This window comes from Hermetia illucens, chromosome 1, assembly GCF_905115235.1.
Source record: "Hermetia illucens chromosome 1, iHerIll2.2.curated.20191125, whole genome shotgun sequence".
NCBI classification, from domain to species: domain Eukaryota; kingdom Metazoa; phylum Arthropoda; class Insecta; order Diptera; family Stratiomyidae; genus Hermetia; species Hermetia illucens.
The window spans coordinates 23,432,822-23,458,392 of NC_051849.1; the positions used below are offsets into that span (position 1 = coordinate 23,432,822).

General features: G+C 44.9%; 1 protein-coding gene across 3 annotated transcripts in view; it reads right to left on the reverse strand.

Annotated features, from left to right (window-relative positions):
• The window catches only part of LOC119653858 (acetylcholine receptor subunit alpha-like), a 391,561-nt gene that overhangs the window by 15,511 nt on the left and 350,479 nt on the right, over positions 1-25,571 (reverse strand). For all 3 annotated transcript variants that reach the window (XM_038058922.1, XM_038058916.1, XM_038058932.1), the window contains 2 exons: positions 20,866-21,034; positions 20,639-20,775 (listed from right to left, as the gene is read on the reverse strand). In XM_038058922.1, the coding sequence (XP_037914850.1) occupies positions 20,639-20,775; positions 20,866-21,034 (306 nt within the window). The remainder of the gene's footprint in view (positions 1-20,638; positions 20,776-20,865; positions 21,035-25,571) is intronic.

The following is a 25,571-nucleotide window of genomic DNA, read 5'->3' on the forward strand; positions in this document are numbered from 1 at the left end:
AAATGATGCAGAATACTGAAAGGCGGCAAGGCGAGAGTCGCTGAAGAAGTGGCAGAAACGGTGGGACGACTCGCAGAGGGGTCGCTGGACCCACACTTTGATTCCCCATATTGAGGAGTGGATCCAGCGGCGACACGGTGACATTAACTACCATCGAACGCAATTGCTGTCAGGACATGGTGGTTACAGGAAGTACCTGCACCAATTCAGGCTGGATGATTCTCCCCTGTGTCCTGAATGTGGTTGCACACTTGAGGACTCGGAGTATGTTATGTTCCACAGTCCACGATTTCTCTCAGAAAGGAGGAGTCTGCAAGACTCCCTGAAAACCAACCTAAGCCCGCAGAACATCGTCGGGGAAATGTTGAAATCGGAGGGAAACTGGTGTGCGGTGAACTCTGCAATCAAAAGAATACAAGAGGAGCTTGGAAGAGCGGAGCGCGCAAGGAGGACGCAAAGAACGGAAGGTGTGGTCGCTTAAAGCGCAGTGACGAGCTGCTGGCGATCTGCGCTAGGATAGGATATAACAAAGCTCCGGGTCTGGATGGCGTGCCGAATAGGGCCCTTAAGTTTGCCGTGAAATCTAGACCGGACATGTTCGCTGAATTGTCCAAAGCGTGCATGTCCGAGGGGATATTTCCTGCATGATGGAAACGACAGAAGTTGGTGCTACTGCCTAAGGCTGGCAAACCTCCGGGTGAGCCAACCTCCTACAGACCTATTTGTCTTTTCGACACTGTGGGCAAAATGCTAGAGCGAGTAATCAACAGTAGATTACTCCCGGTTGTTGAGAGCCAGGGAGGTCTCTCAGGTCGGCAGTATGGGTTCCGTAAAGCCAGATCAACCATTGATGTCATCAAAATGGTTACTGGCTTGGCCGAAGATGCAATCCACGGAAAGGGCAGTACTAGCAAATATTGCATAGTAGTGACCCTGAATGTGAGAAATGCATTCAATTCGGCCAATTGGAATCTAATACGGGAATCTCTGGCGAAGCTTGGTATTCCCGCTTATCTTGCACCTACTGTCAACACATCAACAAGCGCCGTAAAAGAAATTTTGCCCGTATTCAAATTGGGAATCATATCATCACTTCTAAGCCTGCCATCAAATACTTGGGAGTGATGATAGACGGCAAGCTTAGCTATAAGCAGCACGCATGATAATCTGCAAGTGTGGCCCTAGCAAGGATGCTGCCGAACGTGGAAGGGCCACGGCATGCTTTCAGGTTGCTTATAGCTAGGCTAGTGTGTTCGATCCTGCTCTATGCAGCTCCAGTCTGCGGAAAGGCATTGAAGGTTGCATTTAACGCTAACAAACTGAGTTTAGTCTACAGAAGGACAGCCCCAAGGGTGTGCTCGGCATTCATGACTGTCTCAGATGATGCAGTATTCGTCATCTCTGGAATGATGCCCATTGACATCTTGGCAGATGAGATGACGAATATATATAATGCGAAGTCTGTCTTTCCTTTATCGCAGACGAAAACGCCGAAAGGGAGAGATCTCTAAATGGCAAGAGCATTGAGAACGCTTGGGAAAGGGTCAGTGGACATACAGGCGCATCACTGCCATCAAGGAGTGGTTGGGGAGGCGGCACGATGAGATTAACTATAATCTTACTCGGTTTCTCACGGGGCATGGAGGATATCGCCAGTACCTCTTCTGGTTTAAACTAGATACCTCACCCGATTGTCCAAACTGCGATAGAGGCCCAGAGGACCCAGAGCATGTATTCTTCCACTGTCCAAGGTTTGTGGAAGAAAGGAAGAACCTAGAGGAGACTCTAGGAGAGGTGCTCGTACCAGAGAATCTGGTGCGAAGAATGATAGCGTGTCAGGAAGACTGGAATGCGATCAACTCCATGGTCATATCTATCCAGAGCAAACTGTGAAAGGCAGAGGAGAATAGAAAAGCGCGGTTACGTACGCCGCGTAGAGACGAAAGGGGACCGAGCTAAAATGAGCTGACTATGCCCCGTGATGTAATACCGTACGGTGGTTCCACGGGGCTTGGAGGGAGTCGGGGGTGGTTTTAGTGGGTAAGAATCCCACATGCTGGCGTGTCCAGGCCAGTGTCTTTTGAAGATTTCCATTTCCTCAAATTTGCAAACAAAACCTTAAAAACACTTGATATTATCTATCAAGCAATCCCGTCCGCATTTTAAATCATGGAAAGCTCTCAATAAATTTTGATGAATGGGAGAAGTTTTAAGTCCTGGCGAGTCCTGCGTGCGGCCATCCCCTCGAATTTATTCAAATTAGCCATTATCTACCGCCGCAGAAGCTTGGTGCTTCGTTGAACATTTATTGGCTTCATTCGAAAGCCTATCGAATCATGAAATTAACTTTTCCGGGACGTCAAGCTTTCGCCGAACATATACCGGCCCCGTGCCATTGTAATTGTGATGTAATACGCGAGGTCCTTGCTAGTTCTCGGATTACAAGGGTTGATTGATTAAAGCGGGCTTGAATATGAGTGCAATACGATTTCGTAATTCGCATTACCATTTTCGCCTGGCATGGTAGCATAGTCGAACATGACCTCAAATTAAGGGAAGTCGGCCTAGTGCATGTTGCATTGCCGGTGGCGGTGGTGGTGGTGGTGGTGGGCCTCATTAAGTGGAAAGTCATACTTGAGCTGATTTTAAGCAAATTAATGAACGCGAGTAAGTTCCAACAAGGGATGCAAACTGTTCGCAACGTATTTATGGAGATTTACTGGACCTGAGCCGGATCGTGATTGTCTTGCATGGGAAATGCTCGTGCATTTACAATGACCTCTGAGAACTGGGTGATATTGGTTTGTCGCTTCCACTGGGTTAACCGAAATGCATAGAAAATGCAATTTCAATCCATTTGCAGTTGTACTTCATGCATAAGGGACAAATACATTATTGTAGCAATGTGTCAACAGTGATGAAATGATGGTGAAATTTCGGTGCAGGATGACAGCCACAGTGGAAGACTACGCATCAGGGACTACCATGTAGCCTGGGGGAGGTGTGGAATATTCAATTGGTACGTGCTTAAATGATAACTGTATGAGTAATCAGACACTGAATTTTCCACACACTATGGATTGTCATGGATTTGGTGAGATTTAGATTGAATTTAGGAAAGTTTGGTTGAATGGAAGATGTGCTGACGCGTTAGGTTCTCGCAAGTGTGAATAGGTTCTAATGACCTTAATTCTCTTCTATGGTACATGCTTAGGTGGAAGACTTTGGAGTTTAGATGATTCGTTCAGCATTATCTTCTTCGCTCTTACACAAGAGTCGTCAATATATCAATATATAACCTAAAGAACTTCTTCTTTCTTAAAGCGGAACTTCAAGGTTATATTAGAAAGTAGTCGAATTAAAGCTGCCTTATGAGGTTGGCCAATGTTCAAACGACCACCTGAGGGGATGAAAACGACTAAGAGGGGAGAGCTATTCCAAAAATCTAAAAATTTGGCTAAATTGAACGTGAAGATCCGTCCGCAAACAGTGAAGCTCCTCCCAAGCCTTACGTCGATAGGCGATTGGTGGTCTCTTTGCTAACGACGCTTGGAAATATTATATGTAGGGGGGGGGGGGTGCTTTTTGACCATTTTTCTCACATGTCATTTCAGAAAATTTCACTTGTCCTTATATTGGGTGTTCATAGGTGGCGGGAAGGAAGACGGGGCGGCTATTTTGCCGGCCGAACCAAAACGAAATGGCCGAGAAGATCCTCCATATCAAGGGAGAGACGCTGTATCACATTGGCTTGGCGGTCGTGATGCGGTACGCCTCCAAAGGCCTAATTAGGGCGATCAGACCCGAGTCTGCACGGGGACTTATCTGAAGTGGCAATAGTCACGAAAGCTTTCCAGACGTATACTAGTATATGGGAACTGGATTCACATACTTCAGGAGAATTCCTGTTCTATGTGCGTTCACCTCGGTTGTTTGCGGTTGGCCCCCTAGTGGGAGCTTCATGGGGGCTGTGGTTGCGTTCAAGCGAATAAAAACCTTCGGGTCTCAGCGTGGTGTTGCGTTTCAACACGGGTGCCGTACTCCTTAGTTTGGCAGGGATTTAGGTAGGTCTTGCATCCATCAGAATGAATGCTGAGCCATGCACTCGGTATAGACTGGTATAGTCGTAGCTTGCTGCGGTAGGGTTCTGATTGTGATCAAAAAATCAATCCGTGTCTTGAGAAGATTGCGGGATTTAGTCCACCAGACAGGTATCCATGTAAAACACCGTGACGTAACAGTCCTTATATCGATGCATAGGTCCGTACCAGAACCTGAAACGCGAACGTTTAAGCAATGGCCATTCGCATAAGTCCTTATAAACGGCATTAAACAAGAAGCAAATTTCTCAGGTTCATGGCCTGTCATTTTCAGGTTCTTGGCCTGATGCTCGTTTAGTTCCGATTATGAATAAGTGAAAAATAGTATTTGCCGGACCGCGACAGTGTTTTGGTGTGTGGGCTGGAGAAACATTTGTTTCTCAACTTTACTGGGTTAGACTCCACGTCCACTTGACTTCATATTCCAAATTTTAGGTTATGCACCTTTTCTGAAGAAGCAAGTGGCTTCGTTTCCCATTCTCCACCTCTGCTCCACCTCTGCTTCGCTCTCTGCTTAATTAATCATGTCGCGGTAGAAGAAAGCTGCAGGAGACGAACGTTTCAACGATTCAAAGGTTTAACAATTTAATGAAACAGGGTATTTGCAGACCTTCTAATAGCTGTTGGTCCTCTTCGCTTCATTTGGTCCCTAAGCCAAACGGCGAATAGAGGACATGCGGAGATTACAGGCATTTGAACAATCAGACAATTCCTGACCGGTACCCCAGTCCACTCATCCATGATTTCGGGCACTCATTTTCGAACTGCCGTATTTTTACTACTTTGAATCTAGCCAATGCTGCGCAGACTTTCTACACTGTCCTGCGAATCTTAAACAGCATTTATGATCGTGAGCTACTCGCCGCGTACTTCTCCATCAAATACTTCCGTTTCTCCTTTAAGGGCAGACCGTTCACTGTGTTCATGGACCACATGTCTCTTACTTTCGCGCTTAGACGAAAGTCTGACCAAGCGTCCGCTCGCCAACTTCGGCACTTGAGTTGTATCAGCCAGTTCACTTTTGATATCCAACACGCTTCTGGAAAACATAATGTTGTTGCTGACTTTTTGTTTCGAATCTCGGAGGTTACAGTCCCCGGCACGATCGGTTATACGGCAATCGCCGAGGTACAGAAAGACGACGCAGAGCTTCAAAGCCTGAAGGCAAACTCCAAATACAAATTCAAGGAGTTTGCTATCTTCGGCGCAAACTCCTACTTACTCAGCGAGACCTCAGACAAGGGACCCAGGGGATTCATTCTGGCCAATTTTTGCAGGAAAGTATTTAGCGCAATTCACGATCTTGCGTACCCAGGCATGAGGACAACGAACCGGTTAGTCACTGCAAAATACGTCTGGTCATCCATGAACAAGGACGCAAACTATTGGGCCAGACAGTACATCGCGTGCCAGAAGTGCAAAGTCAACAAGCACGTTCGAAAGATAGTAGGTGTATTCCTTCGTTTAACCAAGCGCTTCCACACCATCCATCTCTGACATCATCTTCACTGCAAGACTTGCAAGTATTGCCTCACAATCAACGACCGGTTTACGCGGTGGCACAATCAAGTGCTGAGGTCCTCTGTCGAGAGTGGATCCCGCGCTTTGGTATTCCAGTCGTAATCATTACGGACCAAGGAATTTATTCTTTTCACGGAGTTAGGAAAGTTCCTTAGTTTCCGCATGAGGGGTATCAAATGAAAGGTCTCGATTAGTACTTTTCGATGCGTTGACATTTGTTAGAAAAGCGGCGAGTAGGAGGGGGGGAAAGTGACGACTTCTTTAACGGATCCATTCTCAGGAACTACCTTAACCTTTTACTTACATTTGATTGCTTTTGCTCTTGTGTATACTATCGTCACGTCACAACAAAATCTCTGGTCATGCGACCAATATCGCCTTCCTTCTGCTTTTGAGCCAGGACATTTGGGCGCTTTTGAACCTGGCATTTCGGCGCACGTTGACGATCGACTGTGGCGCGAGGCCATGAAGAGAGATTCTGTGATCCTTCCACGCAGGATTCAAGGGCAGATCGCTTCACGGGTTAAAGGATTAGTTCGAGAACTTTTGTCTGGTCTCTGGCCCTCGAATCCAAGTATATATTGATGCTTCAGGGACCACAACATCTGTCTTCCCCGACTCACGCAGCAATAGTGATAATTGACACAACTTGAATATTAGTCTTGACGATAGATGCGGATTCGAGAAATTTTACGGACATACTTAACGGCAGATTCAGACTCTGACGATACACCACTTGAATGCCAGGGATCTCCATCTCAGGGGATCATGTCTATATAGTCACCGCGCCCTTGGAGCTGGTATGTGATGGCACACCAACATCTTTGTCCATCAACCAGTTCGTGTTCTGTGTGGAAGCATTGACCGACTGACAGCTGAGTACTCACGTCAACACACTGTTCAGAGATCAAACAGCAGATTGGTATTGGGACTACAATCGGTTTCTTGGACGAATTGAGTGGACCTCTTTTCATAAGGCTTTTCGTCAGCAGATTAAGGATTCACTAGATGACTGAGGTATTCTTGAAATGATGCAAAACCGCACTCATAGTCCCGACAATGATTTAGGCAGCTGTGTGTTCACTAGTCGATTGGCTAGACAATTCTTTAAAGCAACATAAATGAGAGCATTACGATGGTACGTCATGGGCTGAAACCTCACGTTTTCTAGTTTGAGGCTCGTACGGTTCGCAAGCTGAGCAGCAAACACGTGATCATGTGAACTTTGCGGTAACATCTTCCGCAGTAACACCGATAGTTACCGTTCTGAAGCGGTTTGATTTTTTGATTTTGACTAAAGCGGATTTGGTTCCACCACCGATAGTTTTGAGGAAAGGAACGTTTTCGGTTCTGAAACTGCAACAATATCAAGTGGTCAGGGAAGGTTTTTTGGAGTGCGAAAGTGACGACGGGAAAATCAAAGCTGTCTATACTTCGTCAGTCGACGTCAGTTGAACAAGACGCAATTCTGTCATTTGCAGTTTTCCGTCTTTTGAATTGGAGGGTTTAGAACATAAATGTCTTACAACACACGTTGTCGATGTCGGTGATAATAAATCGGTGAAGCGGCTTAGAAGTGTCTAAGTCTTAGAAGTGTCTAAGTCTCTCCCGCCATCGGGAAGTTCCTCTATGAAGACAGATCAGATTAGAACGAGAGTCAGTTTTACTGGTCTAAGGAAGCTATTTCTGCTTTCGACGTTCGAAAACGAACCTCGGCTTCGGTACTACACAGTCCCGACTTGTCTAAACCTTTCTTCATCCATTGTGATACACGTCAATGTGGAATAGGAGCGGTGCTGGTGAAAAAGAAAGAGAAGGGTGATGAAGCTTCAAAACCGTCGAAGAAGCTTACGCAGCCTAAGTGAAACTACATTGTTGTGGGACAAAAACGTTTGGCAGCCATTGAAGGCAGTGCTCAAATTCCGAGTATATATATAATAGAAGGCGCGACTTTTAAAGTGGTAACTCACTACGCTTCGCTTAAGGGGTCGATAAACCAGTCGGACCTTCACAGTCAATTTCGCCAAATTGTTAGGTTTTTGAGATCCCTTGTTGGCCGACTCTGACCAGACTCAGAATGGTCTTTTAACCACTCCCAAATCTCTGAAGTCATTATAGTTTTCCTTAAAAAAAGTTGTTTTTGATAGATCATTTCTGGAATATTAAATGCTATAATGGACGAAGGATAATGAAGGAAAGAGCTATTCATTTTTCTGGCGTCTTAAGATCCTTCATGGACTTTTAAAGAAGGTACAGGTTAAATGTCATATAAACTGATCCTGAATTTTATTTGAATTGACGGGTAACATCAAGTTAGATCGACTACATTGCGACCAGAAATATATTTAGCTTTTATGTGTGAAACAAGAGTGGTGTTGAAATCGCTCTCGAGCGAGATTATCACTACATGATTGCTCGCCTTCGCTTAAGTATTCCATCCGCATCTTCTTTCCGGGGTAAATAGCCTCGATCTTCGAAGTTCAATGCGATCAGTTTCCTTGATCCGACAAACGGCAGACATTTTGAATAGCTCGTTCAAAAATATAAATGAGAATTGAGTTGCCATCAAAAGTGCATGAAACAGGACAATCACTGTGAGCAGCACTGATCTGCCTAGAACTGCGTGATTTAAATACGTCGAGTCAATTCTATCAGTCAGTGGTGATCTGCGTTATGAAATTGTTTCACGTATTACCACAACCTGGATGAAGTGGCATTCCACAACTGGTGTTGTTTGTGATTGACGTATCAAAGAATGTGTCAAATCTAAAATTTACTGGAAAGTCGTCCGTCCTGTCGCTCTCTATGGTTCTGAGTATTGGCTGACTATAAAAGACAATGATTGGCGTCTTGCGGTAATGGAGACGATGATGTTGCGTTGGACTAGTGGCGTAATACGTTTTTTATCACATCCGAAATGAAGATATCCGCGATCGAAATGGAGTTGCACCGGTCATGGAAAAATTGCGGGAGAGGTATCTCCGATGGTATGGTCACTTAATTGGCGCTAAGGAGAATTTACTTACCAAGATTGGTCTAAACATCGAAGTCGATGGTAAACGACCAAAAGGTAGGCCGAAACAACGTTGGTTTGATACGCTGGATGGAGGTTGCACCCAGTTCAAGCATTCGATAGAGCCGAATGGCGAAACCGATCACGACGAACTGACCCCACTTGTGAACGGGACAAAGAAAAAGAAAGAAGATGCATGTCAAATGGCGGAAACACTGTCGGAAGTTATTTCCAACCGGAATGGCGCTGTCTATTCTACTTTACACATTAACTATGTGGGCGTGGGTGCTTGCAAACGCTTAGAGAAGGAAGCAGGTGAATTCGGTTAATGGTTCTGATGGTTTGCAGCACTTTTATAATACATCAGATGAGGCAGTGCCGGTGGTGGGGAAAGGGGCATGATCCCAGTGTATATTCTGACGAAAGAAATGAGTATTCTGTACCCTGCAAGACATTTGGAGGGATACGCAGAACGGAGGAATGAAGCAAAGTCAAAGTCGCATGATCTCTGGCAACGCAGATGGGATGAGCCTACGAAGGATCGCTGGGCGGAAACGAAGACCAACTATAACATTACCTAGTTCATCACTGACCCCGTGGTTACTACAGGCAGCATCTGCATAGCTTTGGATTACATGTTTCACCGAATTGTCCTGGATGCGGTGCTATAGCGGGGGATCTAGAGTTTCACTGGTTTTAGTTTGTGATACGCGACGGAGATAGTGGGAGCGGTAGATTCTTGGTTACAAAGGGCAAAGTTTACCTTGCCGGATGAGAAAACGGAGGTGGTTATAATAACAAACCGTTGAGAGAAAAACTTTATGAAAGTGCAAGTCGATGAATAAACGGTCGTCTCAAAGCCGGCTATCGAATGCCTGGAGGTAATGATTAATGTCAGACTGGGCTTTAGGGAACATCTAGAGTATGCATGTCAAACGGCGGAAACACTCTTGGAGGTTGCTTCCAACCGGAGTGGCGTAGTCCATTGTACTTAACGCGTCGTCTCTGCGGGCGTGGGTGCCTGCAAACTCTCAGAGATCGAAGCAGGTAAATTCGTGCAGCGTTTGCAGTACTTTTATTGCTACGTCAGATGAGGCAATGCTGGTGGTGGAGGAAGGGGCATGATCCCAGTTTATATTCTGGCGAAAAAAGGAGTCTTCTGGTTTGCGCGGAAAGCGGTCCTCAAAAATACGTGGGCCTCTCCAGACGGGACACTTTCAACCAAATTGATCACGTGCAGATTGAACGTCGCCATGTCTCATATAGGGGAGAAAATATACACTCGGATCACTATTTCATTGGCATGGTGCTCCGAGCTCGAATTACGACACCACCTATAATCCCCTCTGACAATCAGGTGAGAGTGAATACTGAAGCCACCCACAACACAGCCCCTCGCAACACCTATAAGGGGAAATGGATGCCGCAATAACCGCAGTCAACAGAGGACCTGGAGATGAAGCATCAACAAATGATCTTCACAATTACCTGAAGAACTTTATCATGGATACGGCCACAAGCATACTTGGCCCCAGCCGCAAAAGGAGTCGGAACGGCTGGTTTGACGATGAATGTAAGCTAGCTACGAGACAGACGAATGCCGCATACCGATAATGTTGCAGAACGCGGGCACGTGCGGAGACTTATCACGAACTCCGGCGAGCGGAGAAATGACTTCACGGGCGGAAAAACAAAGCCTGGGAGAACCAACAAGTTTGTGAACTCGAAAAGTACAGGGAGCAGCCGCAACAGGCACCGAGAGCGGAAGTTTTACCAACAAGTCAGTAGGATGTAGCCTTATACACCTCGATGCTCATCTTACTGAGACAAAGAGGAAAATCTGATTTCCGGTTAAGTATTTTGATGAAATTTTCAGCAACCAAAATATCGGCGAGTTGGAGGTCCCGCCAACTGGAAACGACGGACAAATACTGCCACCACCAAGCAAAGAAGGAACAGTTCGTGCAATTCAGCGACTTAAAAACCATAAGTCGCCAGGAGTCCATAGAATTACAGCTAAAGTGGTCAGGTATGGAGGCGACGAATACACCAAACGGTTCGTCAACTTATTCTCAAGGTGTGGGACAGCGAATCAATGCGTGACCACAGGCAATGAGGCATTATCTGTCCAATACATAAAAAGAGGGGATATCATAGAGTGCAGCAATTATAGAGGTATCACGATAAGATATTCGCCCATACCATAGAGCTTTCACTCGAGGTAAATCAGCAACAGATCAGTTGCACCATTTTTCATTGACTTCAAAGCCGCCTTTAACAGCATAGCCAGGATAAAACTTTACGCTACGATGAGAGAATTCGGTATCTTGACAAAATTGATAAGACTGACTAGGTTGACCCTGATCAATGTGCGAGGTCAGATAAAAGCAGTAGTATCACTCTCTGGACCATTCAACCTCAATAAGGATCTAAGACAAGGTGGTGCCTTACCATGCGTACTCTTTAACCCTGCCCTGGAGAAAGTGATTCGCGATGCAGATGTGAATGCGAGAGGCGCCATCCTTTTGAAGTCCATCCGATTACTCGCCCAAACTGACGATAGTGTACATAGATGTACAATTTACCTGGCGGCGCGAGATCTCATGCTGCACCTTAATGATAGTAAGACGAAGTACATGGTGGCAACGTCAGCGTCAAAGAACACAGAGCCAACAACATCAAATCGCACTGGTCGACCAAAAACCATAAAGATGGGAGACTCCAACTTTACGGTAAAGCCGTCATCGCCTGACGCTTTTTCACAACTTTGAAACCGTTGAAATTTTCTCTTATCTAGGGTGGAAAATCGCAACCGATAACAGCTATGACGATGAAATCCGCGCACGATTGTTAGCTGCCAACTTATAAAAATTGTTTTGCTGGAAACGTCTCACCATAGTCAAAGCTCTTACTGGACAAGACTATGATCTTGCCAGTCCTCCTGTATTCCTCAGGGACTTCTCTTTAGTAAGAAAAAGTGCGAACCCTTGGCTGCGTTCGGGAGAAGAATGCTTGGGAAGTTAGTGAAGACAATAATCACAGCGACCTGACTAGGCAATCAGCGAGGAGATCATGGCAAATCGAGCCCGAAAAAGAGGTATCACAGAATGCCGGGAGGTTTACCTGGGTGGAAAGTGAGAACTTTTGGGGAGGAGACGCTTCTTACGGCACTTAAATTTGATATGGATGGTAAGGCCAGAGAAGAAGTCATCGAGATCACCCATATGTGACGGAAGACAAAACGGTGGTCTAACTCAACGAGTGCGTATTACCGCTGTAATTGGGGAGGAACTGCGGGAAAAATGTGGTGTGGACTCTCTGGTGCGGCCCTAATGGTACCACAGAGCTCGGGTATTGGGTCCTCTGATGTGAAATATCATGCGTAATGCGTTGCTTGCTCTTTCCGTTTCAAATGAGGCTGTGGTTGTTATAACAAGCACCAAAAGGATGTAAAGTCTACGCGACGGAGACTGAGAGAATGGCAAACTCTTCACTAGAAAACATAACGGATCATTGAAAGAAAAATGCTGTGAAAGTGAAAGCCGGTGCGAGAAAACACTGTCGGAGGTTGCTCCCAGCCAGAGTGGCGCTATCCATTGTGGTTTAGGCATATCTGTGTGGGCCGAGGTGCTTGCAGACTCTTACAGAAGGTCAGCGGAGGGTTCTGGAGGTTTGGAGCAATTTTATAACCATGTAAGATGAGACAGTACTGGTGTTGGGCGGAAGAGAATGATTCCAGTCTACATTGTGGCGAAAGAAATGAGTATGCTTTACCATGCAAGACATATGGAGGGGCATATAGGACGCAAAAATGAGGCAAGATCAAGGTCGTTCTGGCAATGCAGATGAGATAAGCTTACGAATGGCTGCTGGACGGGGACGGAAACCAATTACCTCATTATTCAGTTCATCATGCGACACGGTGGTTACTACAGGCAGTATCTGCATCGTTTTTGGTTGCATGTTTCACTGAAATCTCCTGGATGTGGTGGTATAGCGGAGGAGAGAGAGTAAGTGATGCTTCACTGGCTTTGTTTGTGACAGATAGAAGGAATCTAAACGAAGTGCTGGAATGGAGTATGAGCCCAGAGTATATTTGTAATTGCCGAGATGCCGGGATCAGATGAGAACCAATTTATGGTCTTCACGTACAAAGCTACTGAAGGAAGAAAATAGGAAGGAGCAGAAATACGAGAAAATGATGTTCCTGTGGGGCTGAATAGACCGGGATGGTTTTCAGTTGGTGCGAATCCCGCCCATTCTAGTTTTGACATTAGCGTGACTGAGTTAGAACGATCGTGTCTTTCTAAATCCTTACTCTTCCGTATACGAACAAAAAAACAAAATAGATATCTACAACAAGAGAAGAGTCGAGTTCATACTCCACTATATAGTTCGCTAGTACCGCCATTATTTCAAAAAGCAGAAAATTCCATCTCCCAACGGTGCTCCAACATTAATATTAATAGCTTTCCATAAAAATGTTAATTACCTTCCGTTGTTTTAATGTCGCGATTATTTCATGCCTTACTAACTTCATTTCCGCTATAATTGCCCTCATCCTTTGCTCCTTTGCAGATAAAATTTACACAAAACCCATTCACTTTTAATTCATTTCGCATCTACCCTCATTTTTCCACAGAACATAAAGCAACTATCCATTTTCCGTACATTTTCCGTATGTTGTATATTTCGTATCGATTCCACTCGAGATCACACACAAAGTGTACACTCGAGAATAATTCACAAAACGCTGATCCTTGCTTGAGTGGAAATGAAAATATTCAAAGCTTTCAGGTCTCGCAGCTCCAAGTAATGGTTGTGAAAAGCAGAAAGGACAAGACTGGGATTCAGAGGGTTTCTCCCATCGGCACCAGGCAAATAGGAGTCCTCCATGGGAAGAAGACAAGTTACAAAAAAATCTGAGAAACAAACGTTAATAGATCTGACACGATTCCAGTATTTCACATACTGAACTGTGCAGAAAAAAAGGCAGGACGAATTCAGGACGAATCCGGATCGAATCTAGGACGAGCGTCCTTATTGATTTAGGATTTTACGCTTAATACTTTTGTGCAAATTTAAAATTGATTAAGCCAGGTCAGGGGCAGATGGTATGCATTTTCCAAAAGGCATCAAGCCCTTTATAATGCTATTTATAATTCAGGGAATAAATCCTGGGCTGGTTCCAGTTCTTGGAACGCTTCGACCGCCGGCAAAGTCAAATTAAGCATCAATTTGACTTGTTGAAAATTTCATTAGGTTTACTTGGAAATTTTCACGGATTGATGGCTACAGTGAAAGTGTACAGGGTGGGGGTTTACGCTCGGGAAAGGATTATTCAATTAAAATTCGCTTTATGTTGATGCTAAAACGCTTACGGCGGTTTAGGGTATTACAATTTAATTCATTGTAGGAAAAATTTCATGAGGTGTCAATGTGTTGAATTTTGAGGTGTTAATTCGGTTAGCCGCTTTCACTGCGTTTAAATTTTGGAACAGGACGAGGCCAAAGTGCTGTTGTGCTATCAAAAACATAGAGCAGGGATGATTTTTGAATGCTTCGGATTTTATTTTAGGTTGTCCCTAGTTGGTCTGTTTTTTGTGAGCCAAATGTACTGACCAGCGCGTACAAGGACTTCATTCTGTTTGCAGACTGCATAAATAATGCAGACCCATTTAATGCACCAGAGACTATGCATCAAACATGTGTATGTACACCGCGTAACCTCCACAAAAGGGGATTCCCGCGGGGGTCATTTACCCTCACCTGTTAATCAAACCCTTGCATAAATTCCAATCCCATAGACGTAGCTAAACATGTAATTAAACGACGTGTAGTTTTTATTAGTGTAGAATATCAAGTATCCTTCTGATGTGCCCAGCTTCATGCCCGTGTGCCACAGAATGATAGCAGCCATTCAGTAGTTTGTCCGCACATTGTAGACAGACCATGCAATGGCATTATGCCAGGTGAACAGATAATGAAATTTTCGAGGAGGGTACATAGGAGTTCAGGCAATAATGCTGGCTGCACTGGAGGCTCGCAACAGAATAGCTAGCTTATCTTTGAACAAAAGACTTCAGTGGAAGCTTTTGTGTCAATTACCAGGAATGGCACAAAAGCCTTGAAGTGCTCAGTCTGCTTGGTCCTTTTGTGATGTTGTATTTAATATTTCATCCTGTTTTCTCTAGTTAAATCAAGTTCTGAAAAATTATATCTTCTTTTTGACTTTTAATAAGAGGAAAGTGGCATTAAGTAGAAGATTAAGTAATTCGGGATCAATCATCGAGTGTATCTTATAACCCATAAAAATGCGCACCAGCAATGTCTACTTGTTGTTTAAAAGTTATGGAGAAGCTTACTGGATTAACAACACTTCAGCTAGCAAGCTTGATATAGAAGCTGTCAAACATATCCACCCTTTGGTGGGGTATAGTGCATTAACCACACATACTCGCCGTCATTCACGGTGCACTGAAATGCGGTTCAAATCTGCCACCACTTCTCGAGATGCCAGCACTTCTTCTCTGCTTTTTGGGCTAAGTGGTCTTGCCAACCCACTTAGTCGGTCATCTCGGGAGAGTGGCTCTCCCTGCAATGAAATTGTCGCCCTTCTTAATTTCTGACCTATCCACCGCCATTCCCGCATCCCGATGGCATTACCCACGAGCGGCAGACCAAATTGTTTGTTTGAAATAATATCAGGCCAGCGTACTTCGATGATACATGGTAGGCAGATGTCAACGAAGGCTTGTGGCTTTTGAGTGACAATGGAAGTCATTTTCCCTGTACTACTCTCATATAGCGACATTGAGTTGGTCGAACCAAACATTCAGTTCGGTGCCACCGTCCGCAGAAACCATGCTTCCTAGATATACAAATTGATCGACGCTTTCGATGCTCTGCCCATTAATGCAGATAGGAAGAGTGCGATGACTCGTCAGACTGAGAACCTTTGTCTTGTAGTTGTTTATTTTCATTATGGCCGGTGTCATCATGGGAACCGTTGAGAAGGATGTGAACGGCGGGATGGTTGGCTACTTAAAGGGTACCAGTGACGACTTGCGGTGAATTCTAAGGTTCCTCCTTTAGAGTCCATTGCTAGGTTGGCGGCATTTGGAAAATTCAGATGGGCTTCTATCAGTTAAGAAATCATTTGGATCATTTACGGACAGACAACACGAATGACAGCCAGGATTCTTGCTGTAAGTAACTACCAGATATGACCAAACCATGCTATGACAAAAGTTCCCGCACTGTCACGAGTACCAGGAAGATCATCAACTTAACAAATCTAGTCCGTTTACCGCTAAGGCTCGGATAACCGGCGGGAGCAATCTTACCTGATGACTGGGTCGGGCTCTCGTAATGGGCAGGACGTCGTCGCAACCGCTAATTGTGGAGCATTTCAACGTTTAGGCGCCACGATAACCAGGAGCATGGCTCCACCTGCTGCAGCTGATTCGTGACAATCTGCAGTGACCACTTTAGCAGGCAGCGTAGGTAGCGAATGAAGTGGACTGAAGATATAAACCTGTTTACCATCTGTTCCTACTACGAAATAACAACGGGGTGGGTAGGTACAACATCTTTCCGGCCCATGTTGCACCAGAGATTTATCGAGGCTTCCCGCAATACGCATATGTGGCTACGCAGCGATTCGCACATCATTACCGTTTCATTGATCAGTGACCAAGAGTCGATGGTGGTAGAAACGATGACATCAACAACACCACACTACACTACGGGCAATAGTTTCAGTACTCGCCGAAGCACTCTTGTCCATCGCCGGCTGAAGGCTCCGCTTAGGTTTGGGACGAATTCCAAAAAGCGTGTATAGAATTTTCGGAAATCGATCCTCCTTGTATTGTGGTGCAGTTATGGCTGTCAGATTGCACAGTCAGACGATTCGCTTTCGCGTTACTGACTTGAGTGACCGAAGAGATTCTCTATGGGAAATCCATCTGGAACTCCGGCGTGGCTCACTAAGGCAGGACCTTACTAGGCTGACTCAAATTAGTTCTGGCAATGCCAGGAGACGGGTGAAGCGTAAAGTATAGAGGGTTTATCCGAACTATGCCTTCCCCAGTAAGACACCTGTAGTTGAAATTCAGGACACACTAAAGCAGAAACTTTCTGTCATATGCAGTCGGTTACGATGATATGGCGAAAGTCACTCCAGATGTGTGCAGAATGCAACGTATGCGGGGAACCAACGGAGCTTTTTTATACCACTTAAAAGAATCTCAACCGAGCGTCTAAATAATACAGTTTTTGGTAACAGAAGAGAAAGAAATTTGGGGTGGACTTCGCGGAATATCCGCCCAGCATGCTGCGCAAGCATAAATTTTGGGGATATCACCGCTGGAATAGCTGGAAGAACTTGAGGGGCCTAGGTCTGGATTGGGTGCAGAATTTCTGGTAAAAATAGTTCACCAGCATATATTGCCCTTTGGCAAACAGCATAAAGCAGGTCATGCAGGAATTACCTACCCTATACCTGAGAATGCAAGATCCTGCAGGCATAAGACCTATTACTTGCTTACCATTTCTTTACAAATTCCTAACGTCCATTGTTAGTAGAAGGGTCAATGTACACCTCGAGACCAATAACATTCTGTCTGAGGAGCAGAAGGGCTGCTGAGCCGGGTCAAAAGGTTGCAAAGAAATCTCTTTAGTTAATACATCGCTTACAATAAAACTTTTGACAGTGTTCCTCATACCTGTCTTATTGCATCGCATAGAGCCCAATAAAGTTTTTGGCGACAGTCATGGAAGGGTGGCATACCACCTTATCAGTGCATTCATCTGAAGATACCAATACCGTAGAGCCTATCCCTATACAAAAGGTCATCTTCCACGGGGATTCATTGAGTCCATTTTGGGTTTGCATGACACTGAATCCCCGTTCCTGGCTACTGAATGATGCGAGAGGGCATAGTTTTGCAATTAAATATGGTCTATGTGCTAAGTGCAACAAAATTAAAAACGAAACGCCGTAAGCGACGGCGTGGAGCTCTTTTCCCTTTGTTTAGTTATATCCTGTCCACGTTCCGCTTGATTTTCGTCCGTATGGATCTACTGTACAAGTTATGTCGTGTCGGCACGCCCCCGGAAAATATCAATGTCGACGGACAAAACCGAGGCAGAGTCTTCAGTAGTTATTATGGCAGTACGGGTGCCTACATTTTTTGCGAAGGAACCCAGCAGCATGGTTCCCTCAACTTGGAGCCTGGTTCGCGTTAGTCGACTTCACGCGGTTCACCCACCTGCTTGTGTGGTTGGATGAGGGGACAACTGAGCTTGTCGGACGTGTTAGAAGGGTATTCCTGAAGGAGCAAGTCATTAAACGCCGGTTAGTAAGTGAAACTGGTAAGGTGAATCTTTTAATGACAGAACTATTGCTTGGTGATCGCACATCAAGTTAACTGCATGGCGGTATGAAGCAGTTGGGTTGTGACAAAGCAGGCAATCTGTGCCGGAATAATCGCTTAACATCACAATCTATAAAACTCGCAGCAGAAAATTCCTCGCCGATCGACGCTTATGGCTATAGGCAGAGTCTAGGACTTCGACTAATATTTTCTATTCGCTTCGTGATAGTGTATATCAACAACCCCATCTTAGGTGAAAATTTCCTGTGGCAACTAAAGATTGCTAGTACATCTGCAAAACAGTTCCCCCATGGACGTTGCAATTTCCCTTGGGTTATTAGGAAAAATTTCAATTCGAATATGCAGCACTATTTTCATCGTTTTTAAAGACGTTGCTGCCGCCCGAATATTTCTTTAAAAATACTGGAACATCACTACCGAGCGTAGTTTCTCTGAGCCTGTTAAGCATATTGTACAGTACCACATCAACACTACTGGTTCCCTCTGTCTTTACTAAGGTGCTTCCATTACTACCGCAGAAGCTCGCAGTTGCGTGGAAAGAGTTCGATGAACTCTATATGCAGAATATTTGCAGATATGCAGATTACTGCTGGTCTTTGTCACTCTACATGGCTTGTAAACCCAATGACGAATGGACCTTGTGGCGATTACATATGACTAAATTCCTAGACGATTCCAGATCGATATCCCATTCCACTTATACACGACTGCCATATTTGGTCAACTTTGGACTTAGTCAAGGCATATCACCAAATCCCTATAGCTCCCCAAGTTGGCAATATACACATCTCACAGATACTTCGAGTTCACTAGGATGACTTTTGGACTATGAAGTATCTTGCAAACTTTTCAGATATTCATCGGCTCTGTGATACGAAACCTTCACTTTTGTTTCGTATGCAAGATTCCTCGGCCATTTGATAATCCCTGAAGGCATATAACAGCTTCCAAATACGAATTTGAGAAGGTTCTTGGGCATGGCAAACTTCTATCGATCCTTAACGCTTATCTGTCGGGGCCGGATACCAAAGATTCCCTTATGATTGCGTGGGTCCCAGATGCTGTCTAGATGCTCGAGATCACCAGGTAAAAGCTGGTGAAAACTCTACTTTTGCTATTCTCTCAGCAAATTGTTCCCCTAAACGTATTCGTCGATGCCTCGGAAATCTTCGTATGTGCCGCCCTTTATCAAAACGTGGACCAAACCAGGTTGCCGTTGAGCTTTTTTTCCAAGCAACTAAATTCCGCTCAACGGAACTACAGAGTTCACTGTCTTGAGTTATTAGCCGCGTACCTCGCAATGCAATATTCCCGGTGTTCCTTTGAAGGCAGGCTGTTCACAGTGTTCACCGACTATAAGGGAGTTTCCTATCCTAGTACATACATATACTGAGAGACCTCAGACAAGGGAACAAGGTCAAATATTCCGTTCGACTTATCCAAGGAAGTATTTCACACCGTTCACGATTCAGCACATCCAGGCATCCAGACAACAAATCGGCTATACCCTGCAAAATTGTTCTGATCATCCATGAACACGGACATTAATTATTCAGCCGACTGTGCATCGCATGCCAGAATCACAGAACAATGAAATATGTGCGAATAGAGGTAGGCGTGTTCCTTGTCCACCAAGCGCTTTCACATAATCCATCTCGGGATAATTGGCTTTTGCGAAATTCGCATGGGTTCAGGCATTGCTTCATACTCATCAATGGATTCACGTGGTAGCCTGAGGCGATACCTCTGAAAGAAATTATTGCATAATTTTGTACCGAGAGTAGATATCCAGTTTCAGCGAACCGACCATCCAGGGAATGCAGTTCGAGTCCTCCCTTTGCTTCGAGTTAGAGAAACTCTTCGGCTTCCAACACCACCGGACAACTGCATATCACCCGCAGTCCAATTAGATACTCGAAACGTGTGATGGTAGGAGCATAAAGAGGTCAGTTAAATTGAGGAGCAGTTAACTTGATGAGAGGGGCGTTATAGGCGTCGATAAATTTGGCCATCTTGGTAACGTCGCTTTTGCTGACATCGACACCGTTGAATTTATTCCGAGCAAATGCCTTCTTTCTGACTTGCTATAGGAGCCCAATCTGGAAGGGAAGCACCACTCTTACTCGGAAATATCTTCGTTAATGCCATGTTATCGCGGTACTTTGGTCTGTACCAAGAACTATGTCCTCCTGCGTTTCATGTCTCGGTAGACATGTTGACTAAAAGCCGGAAGTGGCAGTGGACAGGTCACACATGGGAAGAGGGGGCAATTACATTACCGTCTACGTCATGCAGTAGCATTAAAGTAGTTTCCATTGTTTATAGACATTCAGGAATTAAATAGGGTCATTGACAATATTCATCATGAAACCTTACCGTGCTTCGATTTACTATACATTTTCGTACATGTTTCCTGTCTAATATATTTTTGGTCACATATTGAATGTTTCTATAATAATATATCCAGGAAATTCGATCCGCCTCTCGCAATTATTTAGATATTGTTCCCGAAATAAATTGATTAGTTTATTAAGTTGTAAAGTGAAATTACAAATACACATAGTGCATATCACTAGTTCTACTATCCGAAGTCACGTTAAACTTACCTAATTGAAACTAATATCATTGCAAATATTAAATATTTGCCCAATAAAGGCACCACTAGTGATGTTGGTGGAATAATTTCGACAACTAGTAGGAAGAACACGTGGAGACTAATTAAAATAGATATCGATAACGTGACCTGAAATTTATATAAAGTTCGTATTAGTATCTCATGCCGAAGCAGGAACAGATGCTGACAAGTCACTTGGCTTATTCCAGGACCACTTACCTTTTCTCCACTATCTGAAGGCAAATAAAATGTTAAAACTGTCAGAAATGATATACCCATGCATGGGATTATTATGTTGACTGTGTAAAAAAGTGTTTTCCTTCGCATTGTGATGTTGAAGGTAATATCCAGGTATGGCTCGTCGCAGCATGTGTAGAATTTTTCATTTCTGGGAAATAGAAAAGGAATTGAATGGTTAGAAAAATGCATATTTATTTATTGGAATCTGCTAGTGTAAGTGAGCGAATCTATTGATCTCATGTGACTCTCTTAACGATACAGATGAGGAAGTTATTATACATCACTTTACTCCACATTGGTGGACATTATTTGGAATTGATTGAAGATATGTGAAATGCATATCCCGCTTGCAACAAAAATTGTATAAGAGAACAGTATTTAGTTAACGCAAGAAATTCCTATATCCAATTAGCTTTCTGGCAATATATAAGTATCTTTTTGGAATATTCAGCAAAGTACAAAAAGTCCTATTAGAGATACTCTGCCATTCGGCCCTTCCCAACCTTAATCCCCGACATCCAGAAGGCGAACTTGAAGCTCATCAACCCAACCCCCAAATCCAAACTTGAACCGCTCCTTCTCTCTTCCAATGAAATAGCTTCCAGCGGTACCATACATTGAACAGTTCGTCAATACACTGAAGTAATTCAGCAAGTATGTGACGAACTGATACCATCTCGTTCCCTAAACTATCGCAACGTAATTTCTCTCCCTCAAGATCCCTCAAGATGAGTATATCAAACACAAACGTACCCTAAGAATAGAAATCCTCTCCTCTTCGAGACGAAATCCATTCCTTTGACAGGGTAATCCACGATAGAATCCTCACTGTTTATATCAATGACCTCCGCAAACGCCTCGTCTAGGCAAATCGACACCACTATCCTCCACTCCTGAAAAGGTGAACATCCTAGTCAATCACTTACTTCAAGCGCACCACTGCACCCTCCACATTCGCGATCAACGTTCCGAAAGTGTTGTGGGCGAATTCATAGACGAACTCCAATCCTTACCAAATTTTTACCGCCCCAATCCTAGCCTATCCCGATGAACATGCTTCTCCCATCCACTTTGTCAGCCCCAGTACAGTGGACGCTGTGATTGCAAACTCCAAAAATAAAACAAGTCGCTCTTATCAATTTTCGTGACAATCGGTCTAGCCGTTTCCGAATAAATCGGGTGTAATAGACAGACAGACAGACAGACGGAGAAACTGACATCGACTTCAATGGGCTTGTACAAATCCAAGAAAAGGAGGGTGGTCTCTCAGACAGGCAGTTAGGGTTCCGAAAGGTAAGATCTACTGTTAATGCCATCAGCACGGTGACGGAAATTGCGGAAAAAGCAATGGAGGCTAATAAATCTTGCGCGATAGTTACTCTCAACGTGAAGAATGCCTTTAATACGGCAAAATGGAGTAGCATAATTGCGGCTTTCTCCAAATTGGGCGCTCCTAAATACCTGGTGCACATAGTCATGGAATTTCTCCGGGAGAGGAAATTGTGCTACGATTCAGACGATAGACTTAAGACGTATACAACAACCTGCGGGGTTCCACAAGGATCAGTCCTCGGTCCTCTCCTGTAGATAATAATGTATGACGGAATTTTTTAGTTGCAACTACCCAAAAGATCGAGGTACTCGCAAACGAGGCGATTTTTCAAATCAGGTCTTGGCTAGAGGGGGCTGGTCTGACATTCGTGGATCATAAGACCGAGGTAGTGTTGATTACCAAGCGAAGGAAGCATACGTCGATAAAGATCAGGGTTGTTGAACACATCATACAGTCGCAGCCAACGCTTAAATACCTGGGAGTCATGGTTGACCAAAAATTCAACTCCCATCTTGAAAATTTAGCAGCCAAGGGTTCCGGAGTGTCTACATTGTTTGCAAGAGTATTACCAAATATAGGTGATCCCAGGCCAAGCCGTCGGCTCTTGATCTCAAGAGTTGTTAACTTCACCTTGCTTTATGCAGCTCCAGTCTGGGCACCGTCTTCGAAGGTGGAAGCAAATAGAAGAGAAATCGCAGCCTAATACCGATTGAGTGCATTGCGAACGTCATGCGCTTATCGTACAACTTCAGATGAAGCAGCTTGTGTGATAGCAGGGATGATCCCTATCAACATCTTGGCGAGCGAGGGTCGACGCCTCTATCACCCATCATATGCAATCAGCGAGTTCTATACCTATCGTCGGCAATTGGCACGAAGTGAATCTATTTTGGAATGTCAAAAAAGATGGGATGATTTACAAAAGATGGGAAGTACACAGAAAGCGATGAAGAAACGGCAAATCATTTGCTTGAAGTACACTTCCCAGGCAGCATCCAAAATCTAATCTCGGGGCCAACAGGTGCATACAGCCCTCAACCGAGAGACTGGAATCTGGCATGCAAAGTAGTATCATCGGAGCGAGTGAAATGGGCATTTAACTCGTTCCATAGATACAAGTCTGCAGGTCCGGATGGCATCATCCCTGCGCTAGTAACACAGGGAATGGATGTCCTGGATCTACACATTCGGAATATATATCATGCATGCCTAGCACACGCTTATATTCCATGAACTTACGGTAAAAATTGAAAAGGCGATGTCCGAAAAAGGATACGCCATAGGCGCATTCATGGACATCGAATGTGCCTTCAATTATGCCTCATTCGCGGCAATTTGTGATGCGGCAAGACCGCATGGAATCGAACCGCTGCTAATCAGTTGGATCCTTTACATGCTAGAGTGGAGAAAAATCCACATATCGGTCGGCCAGAAGTCTATTGAAGCAGGATGTCTCAGGGGCTGCCCACAGGGAGGGGTTCTCTCTCCACTGTTATGGCTCTTGGTGATGAATACCCTGCTGTGGCTCCTGGAGGACAAAAAAGTCTTCGCGCAAGCATTTGCCGACGACCTAGCCTTAATTATTACCGGCAAGTTTGCGGACACAGTATGTGACCGCTTGAATGCAACTCTGCATGTAATCCACAGCTGGTGCCTCCGCAATGGACTCACGGTTAACGCTAGGAAGACTGGACTAGTTATGTTCACTAGGAACGTCAGGTGGGGCAGCTATACACTACGCACCTTAGCAGGGGCGGAAGCCCAGCTGGCACAAACAGTCAAGTACTTAGGAGTACATTTCGACTCCAAGTTAACGTGGAAGCATCATATCCAGGAACAATATCAGAAATTAGTGGAGCAATGAGTACTACGCCGACTGCGGCACTTGAAGCTATCCTAAATTTACCCCCCATTCACTTGGAGGTGAAACGGAAAGCGGCCAACGACGCATATAGGCTCGATACTATTGGGGCGTGGAAAGGTGGCCAATCCAACGGGCATGCGTCTATCTGGAAATTCCTTGGAAAACATCCGGTAGCCCTGATGCCGACCGATCATATGGTAACAGATTTGAAAAGACATACACTGTCGTAATCACCGAAAGAGAAGAATGGTCGACAAGTGGCCATGACTCTTTTCAGATTACAGACCTAATAATCTTCACCGACGGGTCAGTCATGGAGGATGGATCGGGCGCAGGGGTATTCTCGGAGAATCCGATTATAGAAGTAGCCCGACCCCTCGGAAAAATTACGACCATATTCCAGGCGGAGATATATGCCACTTCATTGGCAGCAGAAAAATGTCTGCGACAAAAATGGAGGGTACGAATCTGTTCCGACAATCGGGCGGCATTATCAGCACTAAATGGCAACAACATATCAAGCCAGTTGGTGTGGAGTTGTCATCAGGTGCTGCTGAAACTTGGCTGACTAAACGAAGCATTCCTGATGTGGGTGCCGGGGCACTCTCACATCGCCGGTAATGAGGAGGCTGACAGACTGGCTCGCCGAGGGTCCGGATCTACAATGGTGGGGCCAGAACCAGCTCTTGGAATCCGACCATCTATTGTCAAGTCTACTCCGAAGGCTGAAATTGAAAGGATTCACGCAACTGAGTGGAGAAATTTGGACTCTTGCCGGCAAGCGAAAATCCTTGTAAAGGAGCCTAGGGCCACTAGAGCGGCATTTTTGTTGTCCCTTAAGAAGTGGGACATAAAAACCCTAGTAGGGCTATTAACGGGACACTGCCCCTTAAACTACCATATGGAAAAGATTCTGGTAGTGGTTTCGGCTGTGTGCAGCCAATGTGAGGAGGAGGAGGAGACGGCCCTGCACTTTTTATCCAGCTGCCCGGCATCCTCAGATCTCAGACGAAGACACGCGGATGGTACTGTGCATACCTTTATCGCTTCGGGCGTGATGATGCCCCGTATTGCCTGACATGAGTGATGATTCCGGAAGATGCGGAGCATGTTGTTTTTATCTGCCCGCGGTTCGGCGCATACAGACCGGAAGCGGAAATTGACGCCGAGGCATGGTTGACACCCGAGAATATCGTGGACCACATGCTAGCCTCTGAAACATCTTAGAGGGCGGTGGAAAAACTAGGCGAACCACAATCTGCTGTTGGACGTTTTTCATTCACTTGTGTATGAAAAGTTCTGCGTATGGTTTTGATGGTGTTGATGTCGTGCATGTGATACATGGGATGGGGAAAGAGCGGAGAGCGGCATCGTTATATCGGAACTGTTCTTTCCCATAGGTTTAGGTCTGCCTGCAAACAAAGTTGTTTAAGGCACCCCAACTAGTTTCGTGAACTTGGTGGCCAGTGTTTGCAGTTCGGCTGCTTC